Source organism: Medicago sativa, chromosome 3 (assembly GCF_051527215.1).
Source record: "Medicago sativa cultivar Bolivia chromosome 3, Bolivia_mono, whole genome shotgun sequence".
Lineage (NCBI taxonomy): Eukaryota > Viridiplantae > Streptophyta > Magnoliopsida > Fabales > Fabaceae > Medicago > Medicago sativa.
In genome coordinates, this window is record NC_140751.1 from 80,074,814 (window position 1) to 80,086,506 (window position 11,693).

Sequence of the window (11,693 nt, forward strand, 5' to 3'; positions counted from 1 at the left end):
GTCATCAGATCGTATGTCATGTCATTTAAAATATATCAATAAAAAATAAAGTTCTTTGATTCAACTAAAACATAGATAAAGTTCATAACATTTAATAAAAACAAAGTTTCTTGATTCAACAAAAACATAAACAAAGTTCCTTGTTTAACGTTACATAATAATATTGTAAAGTATGAGTGTTGGTTTTTCTTTTTTGTTGAAGTTGAAGGGGAAGTTTGTACCCAAAAAAAAAAGGAAGTAAAATTATTTATGTAATTCACTTGGTTTAATAATAGTAGTACAAATATCTACGAGTGTGGATACCGTCAAATACTCAATTATTTAATGACGAGTAGTTGAAACATCTGTTTATTTTATACATAAATACTCCTTCCGTCCCTATATCTAAGCACACATTTGACTTTATTTTTGTCCCTAAATATAAACCTCTTTTCAAATTACTAGATGTATTTATTATTTTTTCTTAAACATACCCCTAATTAATACTACTAACTTGTCTTAAAATATGAATAGTCAAATTTAATACACATATAAACAAAGGACAATTTGGTAATATTAACACATAAAACAGACACATTTATTACATTGACAACTTTTCTTAAGAAATGTGAAAAAAGCAAAGGAATCTTAGATATAGGGATGGAGGGAGTATCCATTAAGGTATCTGTTCGTGGCGGATTTTATTCACGGATATCCGCTGCTGTGGATTTTTTTGTCATCCATAATTTTGATTGGAAGACTAATACCTAAAATTTAAAGGACTAAATGTTATTACTTACCAATAAACCCTTTTGAATTCTGCTCTTTACCCAAATCGTTTCTCTCATTCCCAAAGTAAAATATCAAACTGCCCCTACGTGACTTAAGTCACGTAGTGTGAGTTAACTCACGCTAAGTTATATGTTTCGTTCAAAACTCAGCAGGCAAGCACAAAGCACCATTTTTTCTTTCCCTCCACCTCCAAAAACCCAAAAAGTGCGAATTTTTGGTTCATAATCTTCACTCCAAATCATTGCAAATCGTCAGGAAGCAAGTTTCTACGCTCATCAAGCATCAAAAAACCGGTAATGTATCACCAAAACATCCTATTTTCCTTGTTTTTTTACCTGTCACGTCATTTTGTTCAGTAGGTGCTAGGGCTGAGCGTGAGTTAACTCACGCTAGTTGTGAGTTTTGCGTAAGTTAACTTGCGCAGTAAGATAACACTAGCGCGAGTTAACTCACGCTAGTGTGTTGCCCAGTCTGTTGCCCAACTTTTGAAATTTTGCGCCACTTTTTTTTACTTGCTTTGCTTGCCGCACAAGTCATTTATTTATTTTTTCTTTGTTTTTTTTATTGAGTAGACATTGAGTGGCATGGTTGAACATGTGGCGGAGGATGGCGTTGAGCCCAAACCGGGCAAAAACAAAGCTTCCGGTGTAGTCAAACCAACCAATGATGTGAAGTTTAAAGTGAAAATTCCTTTTCAAGTTGAAGCTCACATACTTCACAATCAAACAAACCGGTACCTACCGGTAACTTTGAAGAGAAGCCTAAACCGGTACCTACCGGTGTTCGTGTTATTGAAGAAAACACCGGTTCATTTTTTACAACAAACGAGAGATGGAAAGATCGAGAAGAATTGCTTGGTTGGGTTCGTTGACAAGCGGCTAGGGCGGGATTTACTATTTCTATAGATAAATCTAGTACAATAGCACCATACATGATGATGCAATGTGAGAGGAGTGGTGAATACAAGCCACCTAAGACGAGGAAGAAACCGAAGCTTGAAGGCACGGGTTCAAGGAAGTGCAATTGTCCGTTTAGGTTGAAATGCTTCTTTGAAAAAAAACACAAGAATGGTGGATTGCAATGCTTTGTGGAGTTCACAACCATGACTTGGCGCCAAAGTTATCCGGCCACCTTCTTGCGGGTCGACTAAAAGGGGATGAGAAGCAAAGAGTTATCGACATGACAAAGATCTTGGCAAAGCCTAGGAATATTCTCACGGATTTGAAGGAAAAAAACAAAGAAAGTTTGACAGTCATCAAGCAAGTGTATAATGCACGAACTAGATGGCGCAAGGGGCAAAGAGAGGACAAGACCGAGTTGCAATACTTGATTACAAAGTTGGAGAAGCATCGGTATGTCTATTTCACAAGAGCAAATAGCGAGGAAACCACTCTTGAAGATTTATTCTTTGCTCATCCGGATTCAAATGATATGCTCAACACTTTTCCCACCGTTTTGGTCATGGACTCGACCTACAAAACCAATACATACCGAATGCCATTATTTGAGATTGTTGGTGTCACCTCTACCAAATTGACCTATTCGGTTGCGTTTGCCTTTCTTTCCTTTGAAAGAGAGAATAACTTCATATGGACACTTGAGATGTTGGTTGGTCTTTTGACCTCAAAACACAACATGCCTAAGGTGATTGTCACGGATAGGGACCCCGCTTTGATGAAAGCCGTTGCCGAAGTTCTCCCTAAAACGGACCATGTACTTTGCTATTTTCATATTGAGAAGAATGTAAGATCTAGGTGCATCACGGATTGTAAAGTCAATGCCAACCCTTCGAAAGGAAAAGGAAAAGTTGTTGCCAAAGAAGCAAAGGAAGCGGATGATGACAAGCAATATGAGCTTGTTAAGAAAATAGTGAGTGCTTGGAGAGATGTGGTTAACTCTCCTACGGAGGATTCATTTGCAATTGCATGGTTGACATTCAAAGATGAGGTATGCGGACCGTTTCCATTGTATGTTAAATATGTTGAGGAAACCGTTTTGCCCCTTAAGAAGCATTTTGTGAGGGCATGGACGAATACATACTTGCATCTAGGGTGTAGGAGCACCAACATTGTTGAATCGGCTCATGCACAATTGAAAAGATACTTGAGGAGTAGTGTGGGAGATTTGGCAACATGTTGGGATGAAATAGACAAAATGTTGAAAAACCAATTCGGTGAGATACATGGGAGTTTTGGGAGGAGCAAAACCGTCATGGTGCACAAATACAAAAAAAAAAAACAAGTTATTCTCCGAGTTGGAGGGGTATGTCTCTAAGGCCGCTTTGGGTTTCATCGATGAAGAATATGAACGCTCTAGGAGATTCGGCTTTGCTAAAGAAGATTGTGGTTGTGTTCAAATGGCAACGTTCGGGTTGCCTTGTGCTTGTATTCTTGCCGAGAAGAGAAAGAAAAAATTGCCTATATTTTTGGATGAAATACACCCTCATTGGCGAAGGTTAAGTGTAATTGGAGAAGAGGTTGATGCCAATTTTTTTGTTACGGAGGAATAGGACTCCATTCAAGAACGTATCAAGAGGCCCCTTACAAGATGAAACTCTTCATCAAATACAAGTTGCGTGAACTAGGATTTCCGGAGGAAACAATGTTGAAGCCACCTCTGAGAAAGGTGGCCACCAAGGGGGCACCTAAAAGGGTGAAGTCTACACCGAAAACGAGGTCCATCGGTCGAATCCCATCTAGGTGGGAGACTATTGATGCTCAAAATCCCGATAGTCAACGTTCACATGCCAAGAGTAAGTCTCAAAAGGATAAAGGTTCTCGTCTTGGCACTTGCTCCGCTCACAAACTTCAACTCCTACTTCAAAAAAACAACCTTATTTGCAAATACCATACATGTCACAAATTTCAAATCTCATGAGACCTTACGTTGAAGACATTGTGAATGTTAGAGGGGATGGTAATTGTGGTTTCCGAGTCGTAGCTAGGCACATGGGATTTCATGAGGATGATCATGTTTTGGTTCGTCATACACTTATTAATGAGTTGAAAACTCACAAGAGTGACTACTTGCCAATATATGCTACCGAGAGCCGTTACAAACTTATCTTGGATGGTTTACACCCTCCAACAAGTAAAAGTGGTATTGCACCTCCAGAGAAGTGGTTGACCACTCCGGATATGAGTCACATTATTGCTAGTTGCTACAATAGAGCGGTTGTTCTATTGACTTTGCCCGAATTGGGTAGTTCATGTGAGACATATTTTCCAATTCGGAGTGCTCCACCACTTAAGCCACATTCCAACATAATGTGCCTTTGCTTGATTCCGGACCACTTTCTTCATGTGAAGTTGAAAGAAAATTGTCCTCTACCACCTCCTCCTAAGGAGTGGATGACTCACAAGATTGGTGAAGCGGAACAATGGCTTTTTCAGTTTTTGGATAGAAACGCCGCCTTCGATGAGCTCATGTCTAAGAAGCCGAAGTCGCCAAAGAAACCAACAAATGAGCACAATCCTATTACTTTGGACACTCCGGAAAAAGCCAAAGCAAGAGAACGAAGTCATGGATGAAGATGAAGATTATGCACTATCACTAGTCTAGTTAGATAGGTTATGACACTTTTGGGTCGGTGGGTGTTCGTCCTATTTTTGGTGGTATTACACCCCGACATATTTTTTGGTAGCCTATTGTGTAATTTTGATATTTATGGCCAATATGTAACTAATATTATATAAATATATGAAAAGAATTATTTTGGATCGTTTACGTGTCATTAAGTGTGTTTAAATTATTACGGGTCATTACCGGCGAATTTATGAAATTTGGACCGTTTGGATCGTTTATATGTGATTACGTGATTGTGAGAAAAACGATGTTTTTAAGTAATTTTGATCAATTATGTCGTATTATCCAATAAACTACTTAAACTGGCGTAATTTGGTTAAGTTATGACTGTGGCGTGATTACGGGTCTTTCTAGACTTTTCAAAAGTCTGTTCTGTTACTGCATGCATTTAATGCAGTTTCTATTTCTGATATGAACGTGAGTTAACTCACGCCAGTGCAAATGCCAACGTGAGTTAACTCACGCACCGCATTATACTAACGCATGTAAACATGCGTAATTTTTTTTACAAATAACACAAACGCATGTTAACCTACGTAACGTGAGTTAACATACGTTAATATTTGCACTAGCATGACTTAACATGCGTAGGGGCATTAAGGTCTTTTACTTTGGGCATGAGCAAAATCATTTGGGTAAAGAGCAGAATTCAACCCTTTTTCTAAACATGAAAAAACTTATACTAAAATCAAATTAATTCAAATCGTTATTTCCGAATACTGCAAATGCTTTCTTGTTTTTACTTGATTAATATAAGCGCATAGTTCTGAACACTGAAGGGTTTATCTGCACTGCAAGATCCAAGTGCTGGTAATGTTTGGGATTAAATTATGCAAGAGTACAAGGAAAGCCATAACTACTGTGGTAATGTGGTAAACTATAAGTTGTTTTTCTAACTGTAGTGTTCATGGTTAAATGACAAATTTCTTTTCTTCCTCTAAACAATGACATTTTCTAATAGTTTCCTACAGTGTCAACACCCTTCAACTTTTTTGTAAAACTTGTATTTGTATAGCTTATATGTGTAAGCGGAAAAAATGAATGTTATCAACAATATTTTTCATATACAATAAGGAATTGGATATTTGTTGGGAAAGAATTATAACATTTTCTCAAACTTGTCAAGCTTCTGTACCCTTTGCATAGACCGTAAGAATAGTATGAACAAAATACCTGCATATGAATTAGCTGATACCAATCAGTCACAAGAATAAAGCTGATATAATAGTGAACATGATAAAAAATATTTGGAGAAAAAACTATGTGATATCAAATTCACCTGCACCAACAAACGATCCATTTGCAAAAGTTTGATTGCCTTGGCTAGTCAAATTGACACCAATATTTAGAAAGGTTCCTCCTAATACCGTGTACATAGTAGCCATTTGTAACACTGTCGCTTTCCGAGCAGCTCTTTCAGACTAGAAAAATTGAGATACACGTTTCCAATAAGAAAAAATAAGTTGAAGAATGGCATCAGAACTTACACGATAAGCGCTTAATGAAGTTGTTTATCCAAACAAGACGTAATTTAATGTATAAAAATATATGTATGTACAACTTATATACACCATAGCATGTGAAGATGAAAGAATTGGCCTACCTCTAGTACTCGAACTCGGAGTTTCAGATCTCCTGCCTCAACTTGCTTCACAAACTCCTCTATTCTTTGAACTCTCAATGGCATTGACATGGAATTTGTTCTTACCTACAAATGTTCCGTGAGACTTGTTAATTCTAGTTCTTACTCAAAGCCATAATTAAAATAATGCTTCACATCAGAATTTTAAATTACAAAACAAACATCATCTGGAATGAAAAGCTTAAATGAAAGTTCCAGGTAAAGTGTGGTACATCATTTGCTTGTTTTGCTATCTGCCCGACGAGTTGTGGCCCTGTGGGCTGTCGTTGCCTTATATCTAGAAGTTCCTGTAAAAGCATGCATGATATATGAGTATTACATAGCATTTTAACCGAGAATGGGAACAATAACTGATCATAGACAGTCTGAACCTGTGCATAGGGTGCAGCAATCTTCACAAATGAGAAATCTGGAGTGAGTGTGTATCCTATGCCTGTCAGAAGAATAAAAAGTCAAATCAAGATTAGATAAAATATGAAGTACAATCAAATTTTCTCATTCCCGTGTTATTGTGTAAATGAGTTAAAGTGTATCTAAATGGAAAACTGAGCTTGAATATTATTTCTGATAAGTATTCTGTACAGAGATTCGATGCATAATATAGAGAAATAACTACATGTCTAGCGTAGGGTGACACCAAGGTAAATAATTTGGGATATCTCTCACAACTGGCCTACTTTAATAGTTTTTTCTCAATTAGATAAGCCTAAAATATGAAGATATCATGAATAGATAACAGCCAATCATGCCTTATACTGATTTGGTGTTCCATTAAACCTATATTTCATGGGATGGATCCACCTACATCCTATTGTTCTTTTCTTTCTCGGTCATTCAACAACCAATCATGTTTCATTGCCAATACACTACTTTCCTCATGAAACCGTGCAGAAAGGTTTACAAAGAAACAAATAAGAAAATAGGGGTATTGGGTGCAAGAACTTTTCAATTTCCTTTTGGTTAAAGCAACAAGCCTTCGAGCTTAGGTTCATATTCAAGATTTGAGTTATGTCCTCTTCACATATACGATATACCAATTTTGGTATGCCGGACTTCGGTGGGTTGACCTTAGCTTACTTTAAATGAGGTACAAAGGAGATGTGTTAATTCATGCACATTAGAAGAGAAGGAGCAAACCTTCAAGTGTAGAAAATGCTCTAATAACAAAGGTGAAGGTTGATGGAAACCGGAATGGCTGGTCTTGTGCTATTGCAAACAAATCCTGCCAAAAAATTCCATCAATAATAAAATTGCCATAAATTCAGATAATTCGGAAAATTTATTCATCCAAAAGAATTAAATATTCAAGTACCTCCCCAATTGCAGACAATGTCTGCTCTTGATCTGGTGACTGGTTTAGAAGATTGTCCAAGAAAAATTGTACAGATCTCCTCACCTGAAAATCAAATTATGAAATTTATAAGATAGAGATATGGATCATAATTTCAAACTGTTGAATGACCATCTTGTAAAAGATTAAAACTGCTTGATATCCTTACAGCTGACAGATCCCCGGTGGGTTGGAGGGCTCCAAGATCAATAAGGCATTGAATAACCTGCATCGTTGTCAATTGAAAGTTTAAGTAAATGTGAAAGGACCCTTGGAATTGGTAGCTAAGAGGCACGCTGAATCGCTGATATATAATTCAGTGTGTATTGAGTTGTTGTAATAGAGAGTGTGTTTCTAGCTGAATTTCCTTTATTAGAATAGATAATTAGGACAGATTTTTGCTATAATTCGGTCTTATTATAAAAAAAAAATTAAGAGCCTAATGTGTGTGTGAATGTGAACATCTTACGCATCTTTGCATTACAAGAAGACACAAACAGGCAGACAAAAAAAAAGTTTTCCTAATAGCTTATCAACAATCAAGCGATATCAGATTGTAATTGTTTGCTAAGATGATTTTCGAAGCTTTAAATATTGCAAGTATTGCAAAAATGAAAGAAACTAGACCTTTTTGGCATCCTTCTCATAAACGGAATAAAACAGTTCGAGCAATCTCTCACGGGTGAAAGATTTTATCTCCCCCATCATGCCAAAGTCGTAATAAATAATTGATTCATCAACATCAATAGCAAGATTTCCAGGATGTGGATCAGCGTGAAAGAAACCTGTTTTCAATATCTGTAACACAAACAAAAATTAATAAAAAAATTGCTATGAACCGATAAGATGAATATATTCAACATCAGATATTAGATACACTTTCAGATAGGAACAAGGTTGAGACCTGAATCAAGTACGCCTCAATAGCACGTGATGAGATTCTCAATCGATCATAACCACGAGAAGTCAATGTATCCACTTGATTTATTTTAATACCTGTTCCCGGGAAAAAAAAAATCAAATAAGAGCAATTATGAATCCAGGTTCAGTGGCATATTGATAGAAACAACACTTCAAGGAAATAAAGTTATTGGCTTTAATTTTAAAGAAAACAAGGAATATGCACTATTCAAGATGATAACCTGGTACATACTCCAAGGTCAACACCTTCATTGCTGTATAATCCCAATAAACCAGCTACAAGGGTGCAAATGAAGGATATGCGGTTAATATTAAAATTGGAGTTAGAGATTGGAAATTTATAAAGGTTATACATGACAAGTTTCCAATATATGAGACATGATTATGAAGGTCAGAGTAAATCAAGTTTCAAGGAAGCAAAAACAATACAAATATTTAAAAGGATTTAGTATTGCAGAAAGAAACATACAGGTACTCGGACCCACTTTATGTTTCGAAAATCACGACGGAACCTATCAGCATTCTTCCCTTCATTTATATAATCAATTTCTTGGTATAAAATCCTGAAAAGTAGCATGTGCAGGACAGCATTAGTTATAAAAGACAAAGTGCAAAGTATTAAAAATGATGGCAAGAATAATTACAGACAGAAAATTAATGAGCCCAAAAAGAGTTGCTCAAACTTTAACATGTAATGAGGTAAGGTGAAATTTTCGTCTAACATAATGTCTGTACTACTTACGTTGCACATTCTTCATAAATACCGATCCAATCTCTAGTTGGACCACCAAAAGTTTCACTTTTCTGAAAATACTCCGCGATCAGCTTTAAGTTTTCTGGACAGGACAAGAAACTCGTTAGGTTAAAAATTGAAATTACAACAATTACCAAGCTTTAACGTCCCTTTTTGGATGATATCATAGTACCTTACAATAACTAGACCAGATATGTCTTTCACAATCAGTGTGGTAAATCAATTCGTGCAAACCATGTATATAAAACTTAGTTGTATATTTTGTGATGTAATTTCTGTGAATAACAAAGATTTGATGTGTATTATTTTCATAATTTATTAGTTTTTCTGCTTTCCAAGTTTCGTAATATTAGACAATGTAAATCATTTATATATGATTAATTTTGCTGAGGATCTCCTCTAGCAATTCAGAAATCCTTAGATCCATCTTAAACATGATACTAACGTCTAACTTATCAAAACATCACAAGATGTGCAAATGGCAGAAACAAAATGAGCACAACTTACGCAAGTCAATGTCAAAAAGCTTCTTCAAACCAGGCCTTTGAACTTTGATAACTACTTTTTCTCCATTGTGCAGAATTGCACGATGAACCTGACCGAGACTTGCAGCAGCAATTGGCCGATCTTCAAACTCTTTAAACAATTCATTAATGGGAGCTCCTAATTCACTCTCAATAAAGCCTCTTGCTTTCTGTGGGGAGAAAGCAGGTACCTTGTCCTGAAGAATGTTATATCGAGAATTAAGAATAAATTTTTTATCCAACCAAGTTTAATACACTAAATAAATGAATCTCCAATGAGCTTGAAAATATTGACAAAATATCTACATAAGCACCTGCAATTTTGCGAGTTCATCCACAAATTCACGGGGAAATAGATCTGACCTTGTTGATGATAACTGTCCAAGTTTAATAAAAGTTGGACCGAGCTGTAATACAGATTCCCTTAGCCATGAAGCCGTTTTCCTCCTTCTGCTTATCTAAAATGCAATGTTAAATTACTTCAGCTCAGCAAAGCACAAACACCAACAGAAACCTAATTGATTTATTAAAAGAAAACTAATGAACAAAGTGTTGAAGACATGTTTGCCGAGAAACTTTCTACCAGCTAGTTAGAGTTCAGAAAAGAACTTCCAAAACCTACCTGCTTTTCTTCTGTGAAGCCACCCGGATATGCCCATTTTGCATTGTCGAAAAGAACACGGACACGTAAAGAAAGAACAAAGGACCATACATCAATTGATCTCTGCCAGGAACTGTAATTTTCATTGGCCCAACTGAAGCCTTCATCTGAGGGCAAAACTTTTAGCTCTTCAAGTGGTGGAAGTTCATTGGAGATTGTAGGTTTCGTTGTCTTTGTCAATGCTGGAGTAGGATCTCTTCTTACCAAACTTGCTCCATTAACAGCTTGCTTTGAGCCATTGACTGTCTCCACTTTATTCTCTGACGGTGTCTTTCTTTTTGCTATCTCAGTTGCCGGTACCATTTTAACAGCTCTACCATTATTACCTAATTTTGATGGCGGCATTTCTGTCTGTCGCATTTCCACCACAAATCTACGAAATTTACCACTCTTTAACTTATCAGATGTTGACCTTTCATTCTTTGACAATTTATGAGATGAAATTGAGCTTGTAAAACCAAGATTGTCTAGTGATCTTCGCTGATTTACCGATTCTATATTGTTACAATAACAACCATGCAAAGCCATTATTACTGCCATTTAGGGTAATGATACCTATAAAAAATCAATATGAACAATAAGAGAAATAAATTGTAAAGGTCAAGTCAATTCTTGTTAGAATTAGAACACTGGTTCAAAAGAAAACATAAATGAAAAACGCAAACAAAGAACACACGAAATTTGATCATGGAACTCGGCTTACGAATGCATAATGGCTACAATCCATTTTACAAGATATAACAACCGGTGTTTAAATACTACGGTCCAATTTACAAGATTACCCCTAAACTGTACATGACAGTTCGAGTGACCTAACTACTATGAGTCATACTCATACCCAATGATTCTAAACTCTAGCTAGAAAATCAATCAATATAATTTGGAAGCTAAAAATTACAATGCCAAAAACGTATTAACATATTCAAATGGCAATAGCTCAATTCCACTGCCATATCTTACTCTTAAAAAGGTTCAATACAACCAGTACAATAGTAAACTAACCATGTTGTCTAATTGAACTAAGTGTGAACTGAACATGATCATTGAGTTGAAAGAAAGGAAGTGCAAAAGATATGATATGAACTCTATCTTAGATAATTGGTATCATATCTCAAACTTAACTAACAAAAAGAAAATCCTTGAATTTAAGTCATTCACAAACTGAATATCAATTTACAATCAAAGATAATCATTTAGAAACATTGTATACATAAATAGATTAACTGATATTAATTTCATCAAATTATTAAAAGGGGAGTCTCAAATAACATACCCAGTCGAGATAACTTATGGAAGAAACAACAATATAATATATAACAATTCAGAGAAGAAGAAGAAGAAGAAAGGTAGAAACATACCAGGAGGGAAAAAATGACAGACACCCTCCAAGAGGACCCACTAGGAGGACGTTCTTGCTTCCACGTTACAAAAGGTGTAAGAACAAGTGGTTGAACTTGAACATGGTTATTGATTTTGTTAATGTTTGGTTTTATTTTTAATGTGTT

At 36.0% G+C, this 11,693-nt stretch overlaps 2 protein-coding genes across 3 annotated transcripts; one reads left to right on the plus strand and one right to left on the minus strand.

Annotated features, from left to right (window-relative positions):
• The first annotated feature begins 1,170 nt into the window (after positions 1–1,170).
• Positions 1,171–4,609, plus strand: LOC146940679 (PKS-NRPS hybrid synthetase cheA-like). Its single transcript, XM_085749889.1, has 3 exons — positions 1,171–3,033; positions 3,343–3,544; positions 3,664–4,609. The coding sequence occupies exons 1-3, from the start codon at positions 1,852–1,854 to the stop codon at positions 4,299–4,301; spliced, it is 2,022 nt and encodes a 673-aa protein (XP_085606015.1). The 5' UTR covers positions 1,171–1,851; the 3' UTR covers positions 4,302–4,609.
• A 528-nt stretch (positions 4,610–5,137) lies between these two features.
• LOC146940680 (Protein kinase superfamily protein) lies at positions 5,138–11,657 on the minus strand. 2 transcript variants are annotated; one of them, XM_085754409.1, is made up of 17 exons: positions 11,547–11,657; positions 10,150–10,743; positions 9,842–9,985; positions 9,511–9,724; positions 8,992–9,085; positions 8,719–8,812; positions 8,471–8,525; positions 8,233–8,324; positions 7,956–8,126; positions 7,498–7,554; positions 7,311–7,394; positions 7,136–7,220; positions 6,370–6,431; positions 6,211–6,285; positions 5,960–6,064; positions 5,636–5,777; positions 5,138–5,529 (listed from the first exon to the last, which is right to left on the minus strand). In XM_085754409.1, exons 2-17 carry the CDS (start codon positions 10,726–10,728, stop codon positions 5,456–5,458), a joined length of 2,127 nt encoding a protein of 708 aa, XP_085610535.1. In that variant the 5' UTR covers positions 10,729–10,743; positions 11,547–11,657; the 3' UTR covers positions 5,138–5,455. The 2 variants fall into 2 exon arrangements, with proteins under 2 accessions (XP_085610535.1, XP_085610536.1); XM_085754410.1 differs by having other exon boundaries at positions 11,462–11,657.
• Between the last annotated feature and the right edge of the window lie 36 nt (positions 11,658–11,693).

What these genes read in the sequence shown, in the direction of transcription:
- LOC146940679 (XM_085749889.1), top strand. Translation starts at nt 1,852, where the DNA reads ATGCTTTGTGGAGTTCACAACCATGACTTGGCGCCAAAGTTATCCGGC. An exon ending in TTATTCTCCGAGTTGGAGGG is followed by an intron (nt 3,034 to 3,342) that starts GTATGTCTCTAA and finishes ATCAAATACAAG; the next exon opens with TTGCGTGAACTAGGATTTCC. An exon ending in TAAGTCTCAAAAGGATAAAG is followed by an intron (nt 3,545 to 3,663) that starts GTTCTCGTCTTG and finishes CTTACGTTGAAG; the next exon opens with ACATTGTGAATGTTAGAGGG.
- LOC146940680 (XM_085754409.1), bottom strand. Translation starts at nt 10,728, where the DNA reads ATGGCAGTAATAATGGCTTTGCATGGTTGTTATTGTAACAATATAGAA. An exon ending in TTGAGGCGTACTTGATTCAG is followed by an intron (nt 8,127 to 8,232) that starts GTCTCAACCTTG and finishes TTTGTGTTACAG; the next exon opens with ATATTGAAAACAGGTTTCTT. An exon ending in TTGCTGCACCCTATGCACAG is followed by an intron (nt 6,286 to 6,369) that starts GTTCAGACTGTC and finishes ATGCTTTTACAG; the next exon opens with GAACTTCTAGATATAAGGCA.